This window comes from Lithobates pipiens, unplaced genomic scaffold, assembly GCF_037356315.1.
Source record: "Lithobates pipiens isolate NorthernLeopardFrog02 unplaced genomic scaffold, aLitPip1_a1.2 Scaffold_18, whole genome shotgun sequence".
Taxonomy (NCBI): Eukaryota; Metazoa; Chordata; class Amphibia; order Anura; family Ranidae; genus Lithobates; species Lithobates pipiens.
This window is the reverse complement of record NW_027507758.1, coordinates 110,872,303-110,897,700: the sequence shown is the minus strand read 5'-3', so window position 1 is coordinate 110,897,700 and position 25,398 is coordinate 110,872,303. Positions and strand designations below refer to the sequence as shown.

The 25,398-nt window shown below is 43.8% G+C and overlaps 1 protein-coding gene across 1 annotated transcript in view; it reads right to left on the bottom strand.

Annotated features, from left to right (window-relative positions):
* Window positions 1–25,398, bottom strand: part of SNX5 (sorting nexin 5) — a 94,201-nt gene that overhangs the window by 54,547 nt on the left and 14,256 nt on the right. Inside the window, exons 2-4 of the mRNA XM_077486006.1 lie at window positions 2,359–2,463; window positions 1,570–1,680; window positions 248–369 (exon numbers count right to left, since the gene is read on the bottom strand). Of these exons, the coding sequence (XP_077342132.1) occupies window positions 248–369; window positions 1,570–1,680; window positions 2,359–2,463 (338 nt within the window). The remainder of the gene's footprint in view (window positions 1–247; window positions 370–1,569; window positions 1,681–2,358; window positions 2,464–25,398) is intronic.

Below are 25,398 nucleotides of genomic sequence, written 5' to 3'. Positions count from 1 at the left end.
TAAAAAGGTATCTTGCGCTAAAGGTGCCAATAAATTCATATTCATTAAAAGTCAAATTATATATAAAAACATTTTAAAAACAAAATGTGTGTTTTTCAGCCATGTGCATCCTGCATTTTCTGTACCAAAATTTCCATTCAGTGCCCCTCTAATGTATGTATTGAACATTACATTTGTAATACAATTATAGAAAACATGTACTTTGTAGGGTAAATTTAGAACTCCTACAACAATAGACAGTACATACGCCTCTAATTCCTGTTTCATTTTGGCAAATTCATCCTTTGTCATAGAGCCTTCTCCTTCACCCAGTTTCTGCATTTTATCCCTGGGCCCATCAAAGTCAGGTTTTGCAGGTGGCGGTGGAATCTACATAGGAAAAACATTTTTTTTTTGTAAGTGGAGGAATGTGACATATTACTGTAGGTTTTTAAGACTTATAAGCTTTATTTGGATTACTCTGTCTGAAGAAAGCCAGCTGGGTGGTCCATCTGTACATAAATAAAGCCATAGTAGCTAGCAAATTTTAATGCACACCTGTAAGTTACTCGTTCTTCCCATATGCTCCTTTTCTGGATCCTTTTCTCTGCTCCTTTTGTGCATCTTTTTCTTTGAACTACCTGTGTCTATTAAAGCTCACATGAGGCTTGGGGTGCATTCATACCTGCGAATGCATCTGCACTTCAATTAGATGCAAGAAACGCAGCAGGGGTTCCCATGATAACTTGCGGGAATCAGCCCCTTTTAAAGCCATGGGAGGTTGCCGACTCCTGCAGCTAAATTGCAGCCAAACGCATGTAATCTCTCATGCATGTGAGTGTTTGGCTCTGGACACAGGCAGTCTGTCTCCAGGGCTGATTACTCCATAAGCGGTTACATGCGAGTTGCTATGATTTGCTGCATGAGGCGGCAGCATCCCACTGCTTTTTTTTTCTAGGAGTCTGTGCTAGCCCAGCTCCTCTGTCCTCTCACCATCACCATACATAACCTTTACTTTAATGAGCTTCTAGGGGAGGAGTGAAGGATAATAAAGTGCCACTTGAGTGACAGTTCTGATTCTGCTGGGGTTGTTGGCATCACATCCAAGATGATAGAGCCCAACAGCTGCAGGCCTCCACCTACTAGTCCTTTTGGACTAGTAAAGAAGCCTGAAATTGTAAAATGCACATATACGGTAATCTAATAAAATAGAACAAAATAAAACAAAGAAGGACAGCTGTTGAATTTAAGATACGACATTTCGTTCTACTGCATGTTCTTACGTGTAGTAGAATGACAAAGTTTGGACTTGACTAAAAGGTCTGGTAACATGGTCACTTTAGAGAGGGGTGTAATACAAGGAGGAAGGCTTATGGCCAAGAGGAAGACGCAGCAGAAAAGAAGCCAACTGCAATCCCTGTAGTCTAAGAGGTAATCCTAAATTACATTTCCACCTTCTGCCCATACATCCTGCCACAATATATTGCATTATTATTTTATTGCCAAAGATTTTTCATCTTAAAGTTGAAAGATCATTTGCCAGTAGAGAAGATTAGGGAGACTGCATGCAGCAAATGTAAAAATACCCACAATAATGCCAGCATACTCCTCATTCTCCGTAAGAGAGTCATGTAACCAGTTGAAGTCATCGTGCTGGCGGGTCACAGAGAACTCTGGGTTCTGGAAAATGTTCAGGGTAGTCTACAAAATAAATTAGTAAATTTGTATTATAATGCAGTATACACACACACTTGATATTGTGCTATGCTAAAGCAGTCTGTTTCATATGGGAGTTAAAAAGGCAAGGTCAGGCTATTACCAGGTCTGGTGTGTTTGGCTGGTCATACACAATACAACCTGTTAGGCACAATCGCCATTGGGCTTCACAAAACTATGCTACGTGAAATCATTAGATCTGCATAAAAGCCAGGGACATTACAGAAGATGACCAATAATAGACTCCTGTTTTCCCTTCAACCTGGATTTCTCAGTTGACTTTGCCCCATTTCCTAAGGCCCAGGTAAATTACATCACCCTAGGGCAGTTGCAAATGGGAGACACCTTTACAGGGACATCTTCAGGAACAGCACAGACTTAAAGTAGATCATAAATTCACATATGGACTGCATCAGATTTCAGAGTACAGTAATGTAGATCAATGCAGACCATTGTGCTGAACCCCATGAACATGAAGTGCTTACTACTGCTTTTATTTACAACAGAACTATATGCAGGTTGCACAAGTATCATGTACATCTACAGCAATACAGGTTAGGACACATCTTCAGTATGTACTGGGTATACAAAACACATCACAGAATTAAAAATAAAATCAAAAAGCCAACCCCCCTCACCATGAGGGGGTCAAATTAATCTCACCTTTGTGTGGACTGTGAATTTTACTTTATCTCGTTCGCTGATTGCATCTGGAATGTCAATCTGTAGTGATGCATCTATGTTCAGATCCACAGATACAGACCTAACCTAATGGCAAAACAATCAATTGATTAATGAATACAGTTAAAAGCCAAATACTACAAGATTAACATTTACGGATTAAAGTAACATTACATAAGTTTTTTAAAATTACTTTATGTAAGCAATAGTGTGACTTAAAAATAAAATTATGTCATGTTAATTACAAAGAAATGCTCAATAAAAAACCCGCACCTTTTAAGATGCTTTTTTTTTTGCCAAATTCTTTATAAAGTCTAAAAAAAAAAAAAAAAAAAAAACTATAAACATCAGTACAATAAAAAACACAATTAGCTGTAAAACAGTAACACACAGTAAAGAAAAAAAATACATTTGCCTTGTAAGATGTATTGGATGTGTTGGTTTTGTTTTTTCTAAGCGATTTAAAAGCATCAAGAAAGCTTGTCAAATGCCCATGCAAGCATTCAGGAGGACGATATATGCCCATTACTGAGAGGTGGCCATCTCAAGTCCAAATCCTATGTGGACTGTCAGACCATGGGAGTGGTGTATATGGCAACATGTACATGTGGAGCATTCTATAATGGGAAAACCAAACGTGCATTCGTAATGCATATACAGGACCCCCTTTATTATCTTGATGTGGGTCTCCTGTACACGCCTATATGTAAACATGTAGGCCTTAATCATACTTCAGTCTGATCCCTCAGCGATTTAATTTTTTGCCTTAGAAGAAGTGATCCCCAGCAATTGAGGGGAGAAAACTTTGATAAAAAAAAAAAAAAAATGATCTTACAAAAAGAGGCCAAAAGGATCTATAATCAAAGAGGCTACTATGCCTCCGGGGTTGAACAACACTTTTAAACCATTTCTATAACATAGGGAACACTCTCACAATGTGGGCACCATGATCTGTATTTGCAAACCAAGAATGATACTATTGTATAATCTTATTTTCTTTTATTCTTTGTCATGTGATTTGACTGTCGTTACTGTGGCTTGAGGGGTTGGTTTGGCCATCTATATGGTGTGGTTTTATGGTGAGGCATTTGGGTTCCCCTGTTGGGCAAGGAGGTATCGTCTCCTCAGTATCTGTTCGCTGCTCTCACTCGCCTTGAACGGGGTTGGGTGGTTAGCGAGCATGCACTCCTGCAGGGGAACCCAGGCTGGATATGTCAGTGAGCCACATCAGGCGCAGTCGTTTCCAGTGGGATCGTGTCTTAGGGCGAAAGCCACATTACAAGTGGGATGCATACTCCATTGGGAGAAAGGCACGGTGTGGATGCCAGGACGGGTGGCCACCTGAGACTGATGCATTCCCATATGCAAGATTTCTCTCACCAAGGAAACTAGTTAGATATTGGGTTGTTCATACTTGGAGCAGACACTGTTACTGGTTATTATGCTTGAGTTCTGGCAGAGAGTTATGGCAGTATTAGGTCTTTGGATTATTGATGGATGCATTGGACTGGCAGGAGGGCCTAGCCACCTATTCAAGGGTGTGGCTGTGGCTAGGTTGGCGTTAGTTATGAGACATTCGTTGGTTGTAGCCGTTGTCTGGTGGTTGGAGTGTTTTGGTTGGTGAGGGCTGTTTAGGGCTGGGCTTATGGGGTGGTGATCCCTGTAGGATCAATTTGGATGCAGATTGGGGGTTCCTTTGTGCATGGGTTGCCACTTGGGCTAGTCTGAAGAATCAGTTTATGGCTCTGCCAAACAACGGAAAACTCCATGCATCTTTCAAAACATTCTAAGATTTAAAGTGGTTGTAAACCCTTACAAACCACATTGACCTACAGGTAAGCCTAGATTAAGGCTTACCTGTAGGTCCAAGAAATATCTCCCAAACCTATACGGTTTAGGAGATATTTGCCCGAAGACGGGCACCGCTGTCTACGGCGTATGCGCCGTAGACAGCGGCGCACAGGCGCACTGAGCGTGGCATCCTCTATAACGAAGATGCCGCGCAATGCCACGCATCTCGGCTCCCATGCGCATGTGCGGGAGTGACATCGCGGCTTCGCCCAAATGACAGCGGCGGAGCTGCGAAACCCACCGAGAAGATGGATGCGGTGGACTACAGGGGATAGCAGTGACTTTGCTGGCTCCTGTGTCAGGTAAGTGACACATAATGGGCTACTATGCGATGTATAGTAGTCCATTATGCTTTGCCTTTGCAGGGAATGAAAGAGGAAGTAAACGCATCAGGGTTTACTTCCTCTTTAAGCATTTGTGTTTGGCTTATGCCACACATAGTTTGATGTATTTGTAAATTTTTTATGCTATGTATTTGTAATAAAAAAATAAAAATAAAAATAAAAAAAAAGAAGAAGTATTACATTGTTGTGTGCTTACCTCAGTGACAGTCGCAAATCCTTTAAAGTTCCATCACCATATGAGTGTGGTGATCTCAAAATTTTTCTTCCATATATATTGTACAGGGATGTGGATGTGATAAGACTGCCCTTAGAACTGGTCTTACAAGTTTATTTGCAGCCCATGAAGTTGTTTTTTCTAGTGTGAAGCGATGTAAAGGAATTTTATCTACTTTGAGGCGTTTAGGTTATTGTGTGAGAGATTTTGCGATTTCTCTGGGAGATGGATTCATATACTTTGATCTGACACTTGGCTTGGTCCAGCTTAAGATGATCATGGAACGATTGTCATGGTCACTTGCTGGCACTGACTCTTTGTGGACACAAAAATCCTTGCTACTGGCAAGAATGCTCAATGCCTTTACTCCTGCCTGGCACGGTCAATATTGCTGGCGAGATTGATGCTTTTGCCTGCAAATGGAGGCATAGGTTGTTACCACACAGCTGCTCTGTACAAACAGGAAGTTACTAGAGCTGCTCTGTCCTAGTTTATCATTTCCCAGAGCATTCTGGGATAGAGGGAACCTCCACTGTCTCTCCCCCAGCTAACACTTTACAAATGCTTGAATATTGCACTATAAATGTGGTAGGTGCAGTTAGAGTTGTAAAGGCAGAAGGTTTTTTTTTTTTTTTTTTAATCTTAAAGCGGAGGTCCAACCAAAAAAGTAACTTCTGCTGTCCGGATTCCTCCCCCCTCCGGTGTTACATTTGCCACCTTTCAGGGAGGAGCAGATACCTGTCTAATACAGGTTTCTGCTCCCACTTAAGGCGAAAGATCGCTGCAGTATCCGTGGTGATCTTAGGCATGTTTGGTCCCTCCTTCATTCGCTGCGGTCTACTGGGACCTGTGTCTCCCAGAAGATAGCAGGGACTACTCAGAACGTGCAGCATGAATGGAACATGAGCAGTAGGGAACCAGGCTGTGAAGCCACAAGGCATTACTCCCTGATTCCCTTACAAGCAATGCCAGCACCTCTACCCGGAGCCGAGGGACGGGTCGGCTTCATGAGAGACCATCGTGGGCACCCTGGACAGGTAAGTGTCCTTATTTTAAAAGTCAGCAGTGGCAGACTTTTTTTTTGGGGGGGGGGGGGGGGGACTCTGCTTTAATGCATTAGAAAAAAAAAAAAAACACACCCCTTGTGTAGCAGCCTTCCCAGCACCCCCCAAATACATACACGAGCCCCATCTCTCCAGCAATGTCCGTGAGTGTTTGAAGCCATCCAGGACCCTCCCGATTGGCTAAGACACAGCAGTGGCACCATTAGCTCCGGCAGCAATCAAAGCCAGCCATTTCGGGAGAAAGGGGGCAAGGCTCAGTGTCTGAATGGACACACAGAGCCACGACTCTGCTCAGGTGTCCCCATAGAGATCTGCTTGCTGTGGGGGTACTCGATAGGAGGGAGGGGCCAGGAACAGCAAAGAGGGACCCGAGAAGGAGGATTCTGCTGCTCTGTACAAAACCAACTGCACTGAGCAGGCAAGTATAAAAAATAAAATAAATAATAAAACCACACACTAGACTTTACACTTTAAGCTGCAGTTACATTGGGCTAGCATTGAAACGAATGGAGATAGCTGATAAGGGCTGATGCCTCAAAAGCTTCACAATAACCAAAACACAATGCAATTGCACAGTGTGGTGCCCATTGTAATATTCATGGCAGGTATTGAAGAAAGGCCGTTAAGAGGCTTTAAAAACACAAGGTATTGATGCACCTGTGAACAAGCCCAAGGGCTCCTTCACACTGCCACAAAGGGACCTGTACAGCATGCAAGAGTTTACAAAACCTGTATAAAAATAATCCTGGCAAACAGACTGCATACATCCGCTCATAGAAACAAATTATAGGATGCTTGATTGGGTACACACAGGCAATTGCTTGTTGGGTGTCTTGGATATCTTTTTATATAGGTAAGCTACCTTTTCCCGCAGATCCTTTGACAATTCTTTTGCTTTCCCCTTAACTCAAAATCCAGAAACGTCAGTGCAGCACTGGATGAAAGATGCAAGGGTCTGTCAGGAGTCCAGAAACTCATTGACCATATATATATATATATATATATATATATATATATATATATATATATACACACACACACCAATTACAAGAAAACACATCACAGGTAAGGATGGTTACCTTTAATAGCCATTCAAACCCATGTGTGTCAACTTTTGTACATGTTATCAGGCCAAAATCACCAGGGTATATAAACTTTTGATCAGGGTCATTTCTGTTGCCATTATTTAAAAAGAGTAAACAGTTGATCAATAATAAGTGGCTTATGAGGGGTAAGAGGATGGACCAGCAGGACTGGTTAGAGGGATGCTGGACGTTCTGCATAACACTGTACTTATATAGCTGTCCCAAAATGCAATATGGTCTCAGAGAGAATGTCACTTTTGTTTATGTTCTTGGTTTATTTTTCTTATTTTTCAGTTTTAATGACATTTCCTATGTCTCAGCGGTCTACAAACCAGGTCAATTTGTACTTTGTATTTCCAGTATTCCTTTAGACGTAAAAACCAATACTGCTGTACGACTGTATTTCCTGTCTATGTTTGGTTTGTACCATATATGTTTTGCAATAAAAACGTATTTGATTTAAAAAAATAATAAATGGTTTCAGACAGCTTGCGTTATTCACATTCTCTGAAACATGGCCAAGAAATCAAACTGCCAGGGTAAAAAATTATATTATATTATATTATATATATATATATATATATATATATATATATATATATATATATATATATATATATACATACATATACACACACACACACGTGTGTGTGTGTACCCAACTTCACAATGGTCTGGTAAAGACTCGCAGGGAACTGAATGGGAAAACAGAGGAAATAAAAAGCTATACTTCATGTCAAATAGACTAGCAGACAATGACAGTTCTGCAATCTGGGTTCATTGAAAGTCATCTTCCTCTTTAACAAATTCTAGAACCATGAACAAGAAAGAACTGCTGAATCTGGGAAAAGAAAAGATAAGCTGAAATGTATCAACATCCTGAGATAATACCAGGAAACTAAAAGAAGAATAACAGATTTCCATAGGTTCACTCTACAGTGTCTAGTAGAAATTCAGAGATTCCACTTCACCTTGAGTGGGGTTAGCCAGTCAGTTAGGCCTGTGGCATGTAATAGCCTATGGTCAATGACCGACTAGTACTTTGATTCAATGCAGCTACTGGGCTGCACTGAGAGAATGAGGTCTGCCATTGCATCTGACAAAGCTAGTTTTCTGGCTGTCCTTCAATATTGGTGCCCTCATTTTGTTACACCGATTTGTTACTAAAAATTAGGACATTATGGGATTGCCGACAGTGACATTTTTAAGGCAATTTGTTGCTCTGTGTTTAACTCCATTCGCACTGGGCAGAATCGCTGCAATTCTGCCAACGATCTCAAAACACATTAATCGCAAAACTCGGGTTCTGGTGCCATTTTCAATAGCACATAAACGCGGTGCAGTTTCGCTGTGATTGTCACACAATCACACGGCAAATCGCATCATAATAGTGGCACCTGAATCTGCATTTTGCAAGTTATAGCGTGTACCGGTGCATTTTTGGAAGGGTCAGGGATTTCTGCCTGCAGCAGGTTGCATCTTGGATTCCATAGACTAATGGAAACGTGTCAAAAAAGCATAACAAATGCAGTGCTTTTGTTTAGGCACTTTTGATGTCATGTTTTCACAGCATTTATGCTGGTTTCTCCCTTATGACAGACACCTTCACCTAAGAGAAAAAAAAAAAAACAGACGCACCAGGAAAAGGCATTAATGGTAACCTGCATAGGTGTAAACCTAGCCTTAAAAACGGTTGTAAACTTTTACAAAAAAATTAATAAAAAAATACTCCTGCAAGATAGTCATAATGTGCTAGTATGCATCACATAATACTTAGCTTAGAATGAAGCCCTCCAGTGGCGAGCTGTCATTGCAGACAGGGCTTCCATCTTCACAGTCTGTGGGTGTTTGAGAGGCTGGACCGCGACAATGGCATGCGCATGGGAGTTGCGGCTGCGTCATGGAGCTCTGAGGTCCCTTCAGAGCGCATGCGCAGTGAAGTCACTGGCCACACAAACAAGAGAATATCTCCTAAACAGTGCAGAATTAGGAGATATTCCTTGTACCTACAGGTAAGATTTTAAGCCTACCTGTAGGTACACATGCATCAGCGGTGTTTACTACCACTTTAATGCTTTTCTATTAAATGTTTCAGCAATCGCTGATCTTCGCTACAAATAACTGAAGGCGAGCCATTTGTAGCAGAGTAGAACCCAATGTTGTAGCAAATGCCCAGTGACTATAGCAATTGAACTCCTAGCTACAAATTGGCAACTGCTTGCATTAATGTTGATGTGCAAAAGGCCATACTGGTGTGCCATAATAACGAATGGCACAAAAGCACAATAAGGACACTAGTTTTTAAGTGACTTAGGAAAGGGGAAATTATGCAGGACTGGGCATGTGTCTGCAAAAGCGCTTTGTTTCTGTATACACCAACACAGATTTTACTCTATGTTTACAGGAGTGATGACAGGTCCCCTTTACCCTTACAATTGCAATGAATATTAGCAGGCTGTCCTGGGTCACTTGATAGCAAGAGCAATAACCTGCGGGTTAGCAGGAGAGGAGGAGGCTGTGAATATTAACCACAGAAGCACATGATATACCCAATTCATGCTGCAAAAGGGATAAACAACGTAATGGCTTAACAAAGATCTTCATTTCAAATAAATTCTAGAAATGATCTCTATTTTTCACAGACTCGGGACAAATACACCATAGATTGTTACAGTGACTAACAGGATCTTACAACTATGCCAAGAGTGCAAATACAAAACCGGTTTCTTCCCATGTAGAACAGTTTACTGCTTCCTGTAGATGAAGCATATAAAGTAAATGACCAATAATAATATCTTCAAGAAGTATATACAATAAAGGCCCAGCAAAAACCCTGGGCCTGTCCTGCCCTCAACTATAATTAGAGCGTTTATAAACATAAACAGCAGCCAGATGAAAAAAAAAAAAAAAAAAAACAGCCATTGATGCCCGTGTTGGACCACCTTCGGCCTGGTCATTGCTGGCACACATCACCACAGGGTCTCCTAAAGGGTCACAAGCATGTCATTAAATGCATCCATACAATATCCAGCCATTCCTCAAAGTGGATTAGTGCATACTTCTCAGTTTATCTGAAAAGACATTACACCGCAGTAAAGGATACAGGACAGGCTGGACAGCTTTTCTAATCAACAATCACTGCTGGTCTTAAACCAATGTAAAAACGGTGGCACAGATCTGTAGTGCCACAAGGGCTAAAGCAGGAGCCAGCGAAGAGGAAAAAAAAAAAAAAAAAAAAAACACATGGCACTAAAGGTAATTTTTAGTTTACCAATATATACAGGGTTTATATAGCGCCAACTGTTTACGTGGCACTTTACAGCATGAGGGAAGACAGTACAGTTAAAATACAATTTGATACAGGAGGAATCAGAGTCCTGTTCATTAGAGCTTACAATCTATGTATATATTGCAATGCAAGAAACCTTTAGGGCCCATTTAAAGGTGTTCATTGGGGTTACCTCGCACTTTAACGTGCGTTGCATTAGGGCAGCCTGCCACATGTGGTTGAGTGTTAACATGCATTGCAACGCAGGTACGTTGAGGGTGTCCTTTAGAAACTTGGCACCTATGTTAGCTTTACTTTGAAAGACAGTGTATCTCTACCTTATACATATAAAGGACCACTGGGGAAAAGTGCCAGGGATTTATTTTATTTGTTAAAATAGGGGACAGTCTTATTTTATGACAAAACAATGTTAAGGGATCACAAATCACACTGCCCAACACCCAAGACATGCAGTTCCTGGGTGCCAGGCAGGTGTTTTTATTCTACATTTAGCCCTGCTGTGGACAGGCAGCAGGGTTTACTTATTTTTTGCCCCTTAACAGAGTCAGGGCCACCAATAGCAGCATACTACCAGTCCTCATTGTTGGGGGCAAGGGCACACAAGGAGGCCGGAGAGCATGGGGAAATCAGATGCAGGCAGGACAAGGAGGATGATCTGTAAGGCAGAGGGCGGAATATGGGAACGATGCCTTGCGAGTCTCTCCATCCAGAAGCTGAAAGTCAGTTTCTCCCCCCTCGCCATTCAACCAGCTTTCAGCTGCTGTAGGGAGAGACAGGGCATCGTTTCCCCCCAAAAAATTGTTAATCATCCTCACTTTCCAGCTGGCCACATCTGGGCCCTGTGTGGCCAGGCCCCCCACAAACAGGACACAGTGATCAGAGAGGATCGCTGCCATACACTCACCTGGGCATATAATGAAACAGCTGCCCACGTGACTGTGGGCATGTATGGGTAAGGGACAAGCAAATCTATGGTCCTGAGGGATTCCCCTGCCTGCTCTCACTGCCCGACAGCTGGGAAGAGGTTTAAGGTATTATGGGCGCCCTTTACATGATGGCGAGAGGACAGGGAGCGTGGGCCAGCCGATTGTGGGGGAGGGGTGTGTAAATGGAATTGAAGCCATTCCAAAGATGGAAACAGTTTTCCATTTTTTTCTTCATTAAAAATTAATTTTCTCTTTTTCAAGTTTCAGTTTGCACCATCTCCCTGGCGTGCCACAGCCGCCACACAGAAGGCACCTTTCAAAAGTGAGTTTTTCAGGCGGACCTGATCGGACCCTCCAGTCTCTTGTATGGAGCGGTGGATGTCAGCAGACATTTTCACGGAGATGGTTCACATGCCCTCCACTGCGTAGCGTAAAGTGCCCAGCGCTATGTATCCTGGGCTCCATGGGCCTGTGACCGGCATAGTGGGTGCCGTAGGGTAGATCTTCTGACCCAGAAGCAATGTGTGTGACCTTACTTCTGGATCCCCGTTAAGTTTCCCCAGCCAGCGAGGCCGGGAAAGGATCTAACGTGATGCGATCTGCATTACATTCCGGGGACCACAGGCGAGACATGCACATATACGCACGTACAAACGTGAATTATTTGTAATCCTCACGTTGATAACATTTGTAAATATAGACATGCTTTCCTATCATGGTTACTCGTTTTTAAAACCATTTTGTTTACATTTCTTCAGTTACTTATATGGGTTTCTTGCCTAGGCAAATGAGGTCCTACATCCCAGGAGTCTTCAGGAGGGGATTACTCAACTAAGCCCACCCTCCTGCATGCCTGCGCTAAGGGCAGATAGATTCCAGGAAGTAAATGCTTCATGAATAATCTGCTCTTACACAAGATGGCCCTGGTCAGAAACACTAGCTGGTGTTTCTGAAAGCGATTTCTCAACAAAACACGTAGACCAGGATGGATGGGGGAGTTTGCTTGGAATGTTAAAATGGTAGTAAGGCAAGTATATAAGGCTTACCTGTAGGTATTGTAAATATATTCTAAACTTACAGTTTAGATTTTAAGAGTGCATGCAGCCGACGTCACTGACGCATGCGCTCTGAAGGTCCAGCTTACAGTGCCGGACCCTCAGAGCCCATGCCATGAACAGCGGCTCCAGTGCGCATAAGCGGGAGTGAAGTAATTGCGCAGATGCCCGTAAGTCCGGAAGGAAGGCCAGGGGAAGAGGTCAGCCCTCAGCATCGCATACTAGCAGATTATTACATTGCCTTGCAGGGATTTATTTATTTTTTAACCACAAAAGCGGTTAAAAAAAATAAAATAAAAAAAGAAGGATAGAAATATAACAAAGTGGAATTTGCTACCGCTTTAAAAATGAATTAAATAGCGTTTTCAGTTTGTGGCACTCCAATGCAGTGAAGATCCACTTGCACTCCTACATGGTCTGCCCGTCGAAAGGCATACAGAAATCTGTACAATTGCTAGTTATTAGGATGTGCATGGTCACCTATATATAGGGAAAACCAACACCACACCCAATAAACACTGCTTTGATTCTATCCTTCATATGAACACAGCACTTAGTCACTTGCTTTTAACTCATTGACAATAGCAATACAGGACCAAGGTGGTCGCATCTCAGCAGCTATAAGCATAAGGTTTATCCTCTGCGCTAAATAGTAGCAGTGCTCCAAGCAGATGAAGTGATCTATACTTTTTCTGTATTAAAAGTTGGGTAATCCCAGCTCTTATTGCAACCTTTTACCCAATGAATGTTCTCTGTAACCGAAGAAGCAGCTCAGTTTACAAGTTCCACTTTCTACAGTCCAGTATACTGTAAGGCACAAAGACTCACCAGGATCGTTTACAGCGAGATGGTGAAATTGAATTGCCAACTCTATACTTTGCTGAAAATCCATTACCTTTGTGATATTTCTCCTCCCCCATTTACCCGCTAATGCATTTTTACCTCAAACCTTAGAACCTCACTGCCTAAAGCAACATTTGACACCCAGGAGCAGCAATAATGCCACTTTTTGCCCTTGGTGTTCACAAAAAGGACAGAGCACAATTAAACACTTTGCCACAGCAAAGCTGTAACTAAAATCCACCCAAAATCTTTCTTGCAGTCTATTGAGAGACACAGAATAGTTGGGTTATATGGCCGCCTACAGGCAGAATGGACACGGAGGGGAGGGAAACACAAATTATAGGACCTTTTACAAGTAGTATGCCTCTGTTTTGTAGCAAGCAGTACCAAAAAGACCAAGGATGAGCATAAACAGAGTGTGGGACCTGTGCATCAATGTACTCCAAGAAAAGCATTTTACAGCAAGCACATAAATCCTATTTTTCTTTTAGCCCATAAGGGACACCGGAAGTTATTAACTGTTGGGATGTCAAAAAGCAGTCCAAACCCCCCCCCCCCCCCCTTCTGTCAAGGGGACTAAAACAAACTAGACAAGCAAGATGGAGAACTATACCAGATGTCCGAGAACTAGGAGGAACAGTTACTTAACCAGTGAGGAATAGAACCAACCACAGACAAAATGTGAAGCTGGTTGGTTGTATCCTTGAATGCCAGGACACTCTACTGACCTAGTGGTTTCCTCAATAAGGTGAGTAGGGTCAATGGCAGATCAACAGTAGGATTGGACCACTGCTTAGCAATATTATTCTGAAACCGGAACAAATCAATTAGCTGTACAGGGGGTGTCCGGGATCCGTTTTGGTGCTTCCAATCCCCAGAGAGGAATACCTTAAAAGAACTGATGCAACAGGAAGGTCTTTCAAGCAGGGGCTCTAAAAAAAACACCCCAAGACTAGAGCCATTAGTCTGATACTAGCACCTAGCATTAAAAACTATGAGGCTGCTCCCAATTCTCAGCTTGATAGGCCTATTCAGAGAGCTGGTCTTCAATAGTTCAATAGTTCTGGACCTAGAAAGTGCTTTACAGTTAACTGGTTACAAAAATAGCTTCTAGAAAGCGGCATACACTAAACTCGGGCTAATCCCGCAAGGTCCAGTCAGGTCTGGTCATGGTGCTCCGAAGCCAAGCTGAGATAGCTGCCATCTTAGAAACCAGCTCTAGCAGCAAAGAGAAGAATCTTGACTGAAGAGGGAAAAAAAAAAATCTTAAAGTAAAACTATAGTCAAAACTTTTTTTTTCTTCATATTGGATAGAGTAAGGGAGTGTTAATTCTGGACAGGTTCCTGTCCCATAGTGAAAACAGGAAGTGACAGGAAAAACCTGCAAATTGAGGGAATGCTTTGAGGTCCCCCCCAGTTCACCATAACTAGTGTCCCGATTGGAAGATTCCCCCTCTTACTTTTATGGGGACAGCCCAAAATATGGGATTTTCGTTTTCAATGATAATGGTAGAGGACAAGCAGAGAGGGTGAATATCCCCAAATGGAGAGACAGACTAATGAAAAACGAATAGGTGTTCTATTCCGATTTCCAAACTGTCCAAAACCAAAAAGGTTTTTCCCTTTAATTAAACTTTAATAATGGCAACAAAATATTTATACTGTTCCCAGTAGAGCCGAGGAAAAAAACATCAATCCTTGTAGCCTCCAAGTTGTAGGTGGACTTATCCTGGGCTGGCCAAAATTATTTTGCCAGTGTCCAATCCCTCTGTAAGCAGCAGTATAACCCAACAGTCAATGTAACCCAGTAGACAAAGCAAAATTAAGTGGAAAACAAAAGCAATAGTAAATGAAGATATAGATATATATCCCAAAGCGTCATTGACATTCAATAAGCCTTAGTATATCTTATTCTGAAATTTAAAAATACAATACCCAATAGGGAGAAAGACATTGTAATACGCAAGACGCTCTGGCAAAACCGTATTCCCATTTAATTTGACGCTGAATAAATCCTGAACCTCCATGCTGCGTTTCCAGATTCAAGCTCAGAGACCCAATGACAAAAGTTTAGTCAAGAAAAGAATCAGCCTGTCTCCCACACTGTTGGCATAGTTTGTGGCATTAGTCCACTCTTTAACTCTTGTAAAGCTGGATAGAAAGGCCATTCCTAATTTCCTCATTGTCACCAGAACTCATCATGATGAACCATGTGAGGACAGCCAAGAAAGAGGATAGTCAGATGCACATGAACAGTTGCAACTTATAGACAATGATTGGTCTTACAAAAAGGATAAAACTTGCTATGGGTAATGGGTCTTTGGCAATCCAGGGGACACTTCCTCCAACATGGCCATGTTATCGGAGACCTACTGCTAACCATCAGGGAAACTGGCAGGAATCTCGTACATTGCAGCATTCTATGGCTACTTTTTGCCTATTTGACATTGAACAGTTTTAGTTGCAACAGCTGGCAATGAGGACGTCCAACACATCACCAAGCACTGGCATTCAAACATGTATTTTCAAAGCCATACTCCTGATAGCTTATCTGCTGCCAGTGGGCAAACCAAAGGACCAAAATATAGGAGTGACACACAGTCTGTTGTATGGACTAGAATTGATACCCAGCACTTTTTAGACTTTGCTCCGGAGACCATGTCTTCCACTAGTGATCAAAAAACAACAGACAGTCACTCTCCATTCATACTCTTTTCCTCTTTTCAACTCTGACCAAAGCAATATGGAAGCAGACAGTGCACAATCACTAGAGAGGAAAACAAAATGATTCAATTATCTCGACCAGCTGTTTCTCAACCTCTAATGGAGAAATACCCTGGAAATCATTTTCATGCCTCGGGTAACCCCCTGCTAAGATTACTACATCTCTAGCTCACAGCACATTTGCATGGTCAGCAAGTTGTAAACATAATACGTAAAAAGAATAAGGAATGTAGCGTATGTAGCATATCTGACACCCAGAGAATTTTTAATACTCCTCTTCCAGCAGAAAAAGAACAAAACAACTGTTTATGTATCAAATCTTTAAAATGGAACCAATACTAGCAATGACCAGAAAATAAACATTAACAGGGGACGTTGCAGATAGGATAGAATAGATTAGGATAGAATAGATAGATATATTAGGGCTGTTACTGATTAAAATGTTCTTGTTCGAGCGATTTTTTTAATCGACTAATTTCTATTAAATATAAACGCACATACAGTTTTTACAATTTTTGTTATTAAACTTTAAGAAAAACGTAGAAAGTTAGTTTAACTTTAACTGTAATATCCACATCTCCCCCAATACCTTAATATTTAACATTGTCTGCTCTGTCCGGAATAGACAGCAGGCAGACCCGTCCGTCCGTCCTCAGAGTAGACGGCACAAGCAGGCGGGCAATGACGACATCAGCGCGCCGCTACTAAGCCGCCGTCGGGTGGACCAAGATGGCCGCGGCTCCGGAGCTAGGCCGAAGCCTTTCCTATGGGCAAGACTGCGGAGCCCACTCCGCGGGTCGTCCTCGATCAAAAAAAAATTAATGATTAATCGAACAATTAATCGTTAATTTCTACATACATACATACACACTTTTGGTTTTCTGTCAGCTAAAATTTTTATGGAATTAAAGCAGAACTTCAGTATTTTTTTATCTTTCCATCCATTAAATCTTCTGCCCTGGTTTTAACTTTGGATAGTAAAACTTTTTTTCTGCCAGTAAAGACCTTAGTGAACAGGCAGCAGCTTCAGCTGTCCACAGTTAAAATGGTTGCAGTTAGATTCAGCGGAGGGAGATTTCTGTGGAATTTTTGGCAATTACAGAATCACAGTATAGATAAAATATGTAAAGTGGTTGGAGGGAAGCTTCAGAATGCAAAGATGTTTATTACAAATTATGTGAGCAGACTGCAGTTCCTCTAAGTTTAGGAGCTGTAGTGTACATGAAGCCTTAAAATTGGTATTTGGTGTTGTGGGCCAATGCAAGGAGGACCCTTTATGTTAGGCACCTTTCGCATGGGTGGACCAATAGTGTCCGCCTGACATTTCTTTTTTTAGGCGGATCCAATAGATGGCAATGGATAGTCCTATGTCCATTTACACCAGATGACAGCCAATCCGATCCTGCCCGCTTAAAAAAAGACTCAGTTAGACTTACCGGTGACGGTATTTCTAAGAGCCTTTCAGGACAACCCCGGAGAGAGTGTAGCTCCACCTTGCAATCAGGAAACACATGCCCACTTTAAAAACACCTCCTCCTCCTCCATGGCTTCAGTTATTGTGGCCTTCCGACGCTGGAAAACAAAGCACAGAAAGCACAACACCATGGTAGAACTTAATACATTTACTAAGCATAACCTAGGGAGGGAAGTAACGGTTGTCCTGAAAGGCTCTTAGAAATACCGTCACCGGTAAGTCTAACTGAGTCTTTCTCAAATCGCCTTTCAGGACAACCCCGGAGAGGATAACCGAGAAACTTACCCTAGGGCGGGACTACTGCCTGCAGTACCTTCCTGCCGAAGGCCTGATCTGCTGCAGACAGTAGATCTAACCGGTAATGCCGGAGAAATGTCGAATAACTGGACCAAGTGGCAGCCTTGCAGATTTGTTCAGGCGTGGCACCGGCCCTTTCAGCCCAGGAAACTGCCGTGGATCTAGTAGAGTGGGCAGCAATACCTGAGGGAGGTATTTCTCCTTTTGCTTTATAGGCTTCTGTTATAGCCAACTTAAGCCACCTACCCAGCGTACTTTTAGAAGCTTTCTCCCCCTTGCGTGATCCAGAAAATATCACAAAGAGGGCGTTTGATTTTCTAAATTCTTTAGTAACTTTCAGAAACTGTAAAAGACATCTTCTCACATCCAATGTGTGAAAAACTTCCTCTCCTGCATTTGCTGGGCTTGCAGAGAATGTAGGTAACACTATTTCCTGTGATCGATGGAAAGTTGAGGATACTTTCGGTAGGAATGCTGGATCCGTCCTCAGTACCACCCTGTCCTGATAAATTCTAAGGAAGGGTTCTGTAATAGCTAGAGCTTGGAGCTCGCTGACTCTCCTGGCCGAGGTGATGGCCACCAAAAAGATTGTTTTTAAAACCACCTTCTGCAAAGAAGCTTCCTGTAAGGGTTCAAACGGTGCTCCCGAGAGACCCTGTAAAACTGTAGACAAATCCCAACTGGGAAAGTCTTTAAGGGCTACTGGTCTATTTCGAGCAAGAGCCCTAAAAAAATCTAGAAATTAAAGTTTCTTTAGATAAAGTCTTTTCAAAGAAAACTGATAAGGCAGCCACCTGAGTCTTCAGGGTACTGGCTGCGAGACCCTTCTCCATTCCTTCATGGAGAAACTCCAAGACTGACACCGTGCTCTTGACCTTGAGTTCTCTAGAACTGCACCAGGAGTTGAACTTTTTCCAGACCTTCATGTAAATTGCCTGTGTAACTGCCTTCCTACTGGACAGCAGGGTCTTTACTACTTTATCTGAGAGACCTTTAGCCTTTAACAGGTCCTCCTCAGAAACCAGGCGGTTAGCTGCAGGAGTTCCACTTCTGGATGACTTACTGTCCCCTGGGATAACAGATCTTTTCTGAGTGGTAACCTCCATGGGGGCTTTGAGGCTAGGTTTCGAAGACCCGCGAACCAGGGTCTTTTTGGCCAAAAAGGAGTGACTAGTATTAAGTCTGTCCTTTCTTCCCTGAATTTCCTCAGTACTAGTGGAATTAGAGGAAAGGGGGGAAAGGCATAGCACAGCTGGTAATGCCAGGGGTGAGCGAATGCATCCAACCCTATTGCTGCATCTCCTCGGTGAAGAGAAAAGAATCTGTCCACCTTTGAGTTCTGCTGGCTGGCAAAAAGGTCTACCTGAGGAACCCCCCAGGCCTCGGAGATCATCAGGAACACTTCCTGATTCAGACTCCATTCTGCCTCTAGCAATTTGCGCCTGCTTAGGAGGTCCGCAAACAAATTCTGAGAGCCCTTCAGATGCACTGCCGATAGTGAGGCTGTGTTCTGTTCTGCCCAGGCTAACAACAGATTGGCCAGCTCCATCAAGCTCCTGCTTCTGGTTCCCCCTTGCTTCATAATGTAGGTAACCGCTGTTGTGTTGTCTGACAACACCTGAACATGGTGGCCTCTCAAACTCTGCTGAAATGCCACTAAACCCAGAAAGATCGCCTTCAACTCCCTCCAGTTGGATGATCTTTGAGCTTCCTGTTTGGACCAGACCCCCTGAGATGTCTGACCATCCAGATGGGCTCCCCAGCCCCAGGCACTTGCGTCTGTAGTAAGGCGCTTGTCCACAGGAAAGGTCCACACCAGGCCCCTTGAGAGGTTTGCCTGGTCTCTCCACCACCAAAGAGCCCTTTTCGTCTTTGACGAAATTTTTAGCTGTTTTTCCAAAGGATCCTGATGGGACCAGCTTGACAGAACCTCCCTCTGAAGGGGTCTGGAATGGAACCTGGCCCACTGAACAGCCGGGATTGCTGCCGTAAGCAGGCCCAGAACTGCCATAGCCATCCTGACTGAGACTGTCTGGTTGCTCTGTATCCGCTGTACAGCTAGCTGTAACTTTTCCTGTTTTTCCAACGGCAGGAAAACTTTCTGGAGAATCGAATTTAATGTATACCCCAGAAATTTCATTTCCTGTGAGGGGGTCAGGATTGACTTCTCTAGGTTTAGAAGCCATCCCAGGCCCTCGAGGTGAGACTGGGCCCTCTGGAGATTGACTAGGACCTGCTCCCTGGAGTCTGCAAAAAACAAAAGGTCGTCCAGATAAGGAACGACTGGAATCCCCTTCAATTTCAGGGGTTCCAAAGCCTCTGCCATAATCTTCGTAAAGACCCTGGGAGAGGACGAGAGTCCGAACGGCAGAGCCCTGAATTGGAGGTGCCATACCGAACTCCCTACCTTCAATGCCAGGCGCAGGAACTGCTGCGATGCCTGATGAATTGGTATATGAAGGTAGGCATCCCTTAGGTCCAGGGATGCCATGAAGCATTCTGGGGTCAACAGCTTTGTGATGGAGAAAATTGTATCCATCCTGAAATGTTTGTACCGAATGAACCTGTTCAGGAATTTCAGATTCAGGATTAGACGGTACTTCCCTGAGGGTTTTTTCACCAGAAAAATATGTGAATAAAAACCCCCGCCCTGCTGGCTTACTGGGACTTGAATCAGAACCTCTTGCTGTATCAGCTCCTGTAACAACAGCTTCATTGCAGAGGCCTTCTCCTGATCCCTTGGCAATGTTGTCACATAAAACCTGCTCGGGGGTAGTTCTGAAAACTCCAACCTGTACCCCTGATCGACAACGCTCTTCACGAACAGATTTGGAGACAGCCTGTCCCATTGTTCGCGAAAAGCTGACAGTCTCCCCCCCACTGGGGAGATATTGTCACTTGTTCTTAGGGGACTGCTCTGGGGGAGATCTAAAGAGGACTCCACCCCTGCCTTTGCCCTTCTGTGAACCCCATCTGCTCTTGTGCTCCTGGTCTTTTTTATGGGACTGCTGAAAAGCACGAAAATTCTTTTTAGCCATCTGCTTTTTCTTAACTGGAAAAGCCTTCTTTTTATCGGCTGTTCTATCCAGCACAGACTCTAAATCAGGACCAAAGAGCAAGTCACCCGAGAAGGGAAGACCACACAGCTTGACCTTAGAGGCAGTGTCCCCAGACCATGTTTTCAGCCAAACTGCTCTCCTGGCTGAATTTACAAGAGCCGAAGACCTAGCGGCCAGTTTAACTGATTCTGCTGATGCATCCGCCATGTATCTGCATTCAGGATCAGTGGAAAGGACTCTAAGAGATCCTTGCGGGGTGTCCCCGCCTCAATATGGCTCTTCAGCTTCTCTACCCAACATTCCAGATTCCTGGCCACCACCGTAGCTGCCATTGCTGGTTTTAGACTGACTGACGCAGCATCCCAAGCTTTTTTAAGGATGGAGTCAGCTTTTTTGTCCATTGGGTCTTTAAGGATCCCCATATCTTCAAAGGCTAGATCCGTTCGTCTGGATACCTGCGAGAAAGCTGCATCGACTCTGGGTTTCTTGTTCCAAACCTCTGAGTCCTTATCTTCGAAGGGAAACCTTCTTTTGAGAGCTTTAGAGAAGAAAGGGGCTTTTTCTGGGTCCTTCCACTCCTTTCTCACTGAGTCTGAGAGGACCCTGTGGACAGGAAAAACTTGCCGTTTTGTTTCGTCCAACCCCTGGTACATTTTGTCATGAACTGACAGTTGTACTCTTTCTTCCTGAATTTCTAGAGTAGTGTAGATTGCTTTTAAAATATCATCTACTTCCTCTAGTGATAGCTTGAATTTGGAGCCCCTGCTATCTTCTTCCTCTTCCTCCTCCTCAGAATCCCTGAAGGAGATGAGAGTACTACCCCCTTCGTCTCCAGACTCTTCAGTTTCCACCTGTCTGGATGACGACGCCCTGGGGCTGGGCGGTAAGTTCTGAGGCTCGGTCTGTGCGGGAGGGTTTTGTATCAGGATGGACTTGACTGAACTCAAAGAGTTTGTCAGCTCTTTAACCGAAGAAAACAAATCCTTATATTGTTGAGATGTTTCCTCTTCCACCAATTCTCTGATACAATTTCTGCACATTGCCTTCTGCCATGAATCTCTGAGGGGGGTTTTGCAGGAAGGACATTTTCTCTGACCTGGTCTAGCTTTTCCTAGTGATTTTTCCTGAAACGACATACAGGTTTAATTCACTAAAAGCTCTCAACAACCAGTTGCTTAACACCAAGCCAGTGCAGAGACCCACCACCAAACAGACCTACTAGTGAGACCCCAGAACTAGGCTGCAAAAGGTCAGAGCGAAGTCCACCTCTGACCTGCAGCGACAGGCCCCCAAGAGGGGGGAACAAACAAAGACATACCCACAGTAAAGCAGAGGGTGCCAGTGCACCTTACGTACCTGGGCTGGACCGGTGCTGGGGGCGCCTGTCTCCGCCATAGCTGGCTTGCACTCTTCCATCGTTTGAGTGAGGCAGCTATTTTACAAACAGCTCTCATTTTAAATTTTCCCGGCCGCCGCGTCATCAAGGCCGGCCGGAAGCGGAAGCACACGGTCACCTGACCCGCCCCATGACCCCTGCGTTCCAGGCGCTGAACCACGGCGCCACGCCCCCTCAGAGCGCCCGCGCGTCACCGTGAACGACGCCGTCGCCGCCCGGGACCCGGCGCCGAAAACGGAGCCATGCCGCTGACCTGCAGCGGCCTCCGCCAGCAACAGAGCCCTCCCTGCGCTAACAAGCGGACACCGGGCACCCGACGCCGGCACTCCGAGGGTCCTTACTCCCGTGAGATGGCGGGACCAGGAGCTCCAGGAGTCCTCTCCCCGTGGAGATGCTGCTGGGGGTCAAAGAGAAACAACCTGCAACAAAAGGTAAGCCTTACTCCCCTGCAGAGAGTGTAGCTCTCCCTGGTTCAGGCACATGCTTCCTCCAAGGAGGAAACACAATAACTGAAGCCATGGAGGAGGAGGAGGTGTTTTTAAAGTGGGCATGTGTTTCCTGATTGCAAGGTGGAGCTACACTCTCTCCGGGGTTGTCCTGAAAGGCGATTTGAGAAAACAAAAAAAACAAACATATAGATGGACGGGGGTGGGGGTGAAGGAAGAATAACTGTCAGATGTAACTGGGCAGGCGGTCTGTTTAAATCTGACCGCCCATACAGGAAAGCAGTGGTTGCAGGAAAGACATTTGCACCATCTATGGGCTAATCAGCCTAAGGGCCGGTTCACACTGCAGGCGAGGCAAGGCGACTCCGACTTGCCTCGCCGCGACCTGCTGCGACCTCAGCGGCAACTTGCAGATGACTTCTGTATAGAAGTCAATGCAAGTCGCCCCGAGGTCGCCCAAAAGTAGTACAGGAACCTTTTTTCTGAGTCGGAGCGACTCGAGTCGCTCCTCTCAGAACGGTTCCATTGTACAGAACGGGGGCGACTTGCGAGAGCGAGGCGAGTCGTGTCGCCTCGCCCGCTGTGTGAACCGGCTCTAAGGGCTGATTCACATAAGCAACCATGCTGAAAACAAAGCTCCTGGTGTGCTGAAGCACTGACCCATTGCACTGAACGGTTTGCTTTTTTTGCTAAAACTTTGCTCTGTATAGTGACTATTGTATCCATAATCTACAAGTCTTCACATGACCAATGAGTAAATGGTGGAAGACTATTTACCAGGCCACACCTAGCTACATACTTCAAAGTGAAAGTAATCGGTTCCCAACATATAAAATAGATCAAGATTAGAGCCATAAACAGACATTTCATATGTCAATTGCACTACTGTAACCCAAAGATTTTAAACACAACTGTGGTTTAAGGTGTTATTTTAGTACAAATAAATCTTAAAGAGTAACCTTTTGTAATGGAATTTCAGGCCCAAAGAACATGGAATTGGAATCTGAAGACACACTCATTCCAAACCCTGAAGTATCACTGGTTGCAGAGCCCCATTATAGGACAAGGTGGTTTGCTTTTCTTGAGTTTGGTCAAAGTCTTCCCCGTTTAGGGCTCATGCACTCAGGTGCATCTGCAGGCACAACTGAAATACACCCTCCTGCACAAACTTAAAACATAATGTAATACAAAACAGCTCTGTCAATAAAAACAGTGGACAAGAATCATAAACGATGACATGTTTTAAGGGTAAAGGAATTAAGACATAAATCCATGAAGATCCACCAATGGGTATTAGGAACTGTGACAGAGCTGTCAACTATAAGACTGGTATTGAGAAACAATTGTTTATGGCCCACAAATAGGCTAACTTTGTGCATTTGGCGCAAGGGTCAAGCAGGAGAGAACCTACCCACCCAACCGGAGGCAAGCTTACAGACATAATGGAATTCTAACAAACATAGTGAACATTGTTTCATCCAAGACTAGACTTATTTATAAAAATTCACACACACACACACACACACACACACACACACACACACACACTTTGAGGGATATTGGTACATACAAAACCTAGACAGGAACCCCAAAGTACTAGTAGACTAGAGGGCCTATCTTGCGCCGGAGTAAAGAAATAGAAAGTAGCGAGTTCGAGAAAGAAAAAAAAAAAGCAAGAAAGTCAAAGAGCAAAAAAGCGATATCACACCTGCCCTGGAGTCCAACCCGGGAAACGATTCAATGTCAATCCCAAGTGTCCACACCTACAGTCTAGAAAGACAAAGGGTCCACACCTTTGTAGCTGCTGACTTAATATTAGGACACTACCTGGCATATTAGGGGGCACAATTTTCTATCCTGATGTTCAAATGTAGGGATTAGTAAGAAATATTGTAACCAAAATACTTAGCTTAACCACTTGCCAACTGGGCACTTTTACCCCCTTCCTGTCCAGGCCAATTTTCAGTGCTGTCACAATTAGAATGACAAATACTCAGTGATGCAACACTGTACCCAAACAACATTTTTAGAATTTTTTTGAGACAGAGCTTTCCTGTGGTGGTATTTAATCACCACTGGGTGTTTTTTTTTTTTTTTTTTTGCTCAAGACCAAACTTTTTTTTTTCCTTTTTTTTCAAAAAACACACACACACACACACACACACACACACACACACACTTATTTACAAAATGTTAAAACTGTAACAAAGTAATTTTTCTCCTTTGCTGATGATCAGTGCCCCAATTATCAGTGAATACGGTGTCCCGACAGGCTTGCTAGTTAACGGCTCTCTTTACTCACACAGACACAGCGTGGGAGGAGCTGATTGCCCATAACATGCGAGTCTGTTTACATGTGATCAGCCATGATTGGACACAGCTGATCACATGGTAAAGGGTCACTGATTGACCCTTTACCCCAATCTGGGATAAACTGTGTCCAAAGGACAGAATGATCACAGAGCATGCCTGCTGGAATTGGGTGACCGCACTGTAGCCATCTTTTGGCTATAAGTGGGTCAGCAAGTGGTTAAAGGGCACCAGACACCTAAAATTCCAAGGCCTGCCTTGTATTAAGGAAACATGAGCGTTAAACTGTAGTGGGCAAAAGGTTAGACGGTATACTTGCCCTTCCCCTAGCTTTTGCCCATTTTGCTTAGGTGAGGGTGATGTCATCCTCCTTCCAGCAAGAACTGGGGAAGGTTGAGTACCCCAAATATCTAAATTGCTTTATGACCATTGTTGTGCATCCATTGCAGTTCCAAAGAAGTGGGATTAAATGTGGTATATGAAGTGGCTACTGGGGGCAGCATTTTCCAGAAGTGAACTAGGATGCAGCTCTAATGTTATACTTACTAGGGCAGGATGTAGAAGGGGGGAAGAAAAAATAAATAATAAAAAAAAAAAGTCCAGATCTGCATCCAAGCCTATAAAGGAATCCTCTGACTCAAAGCC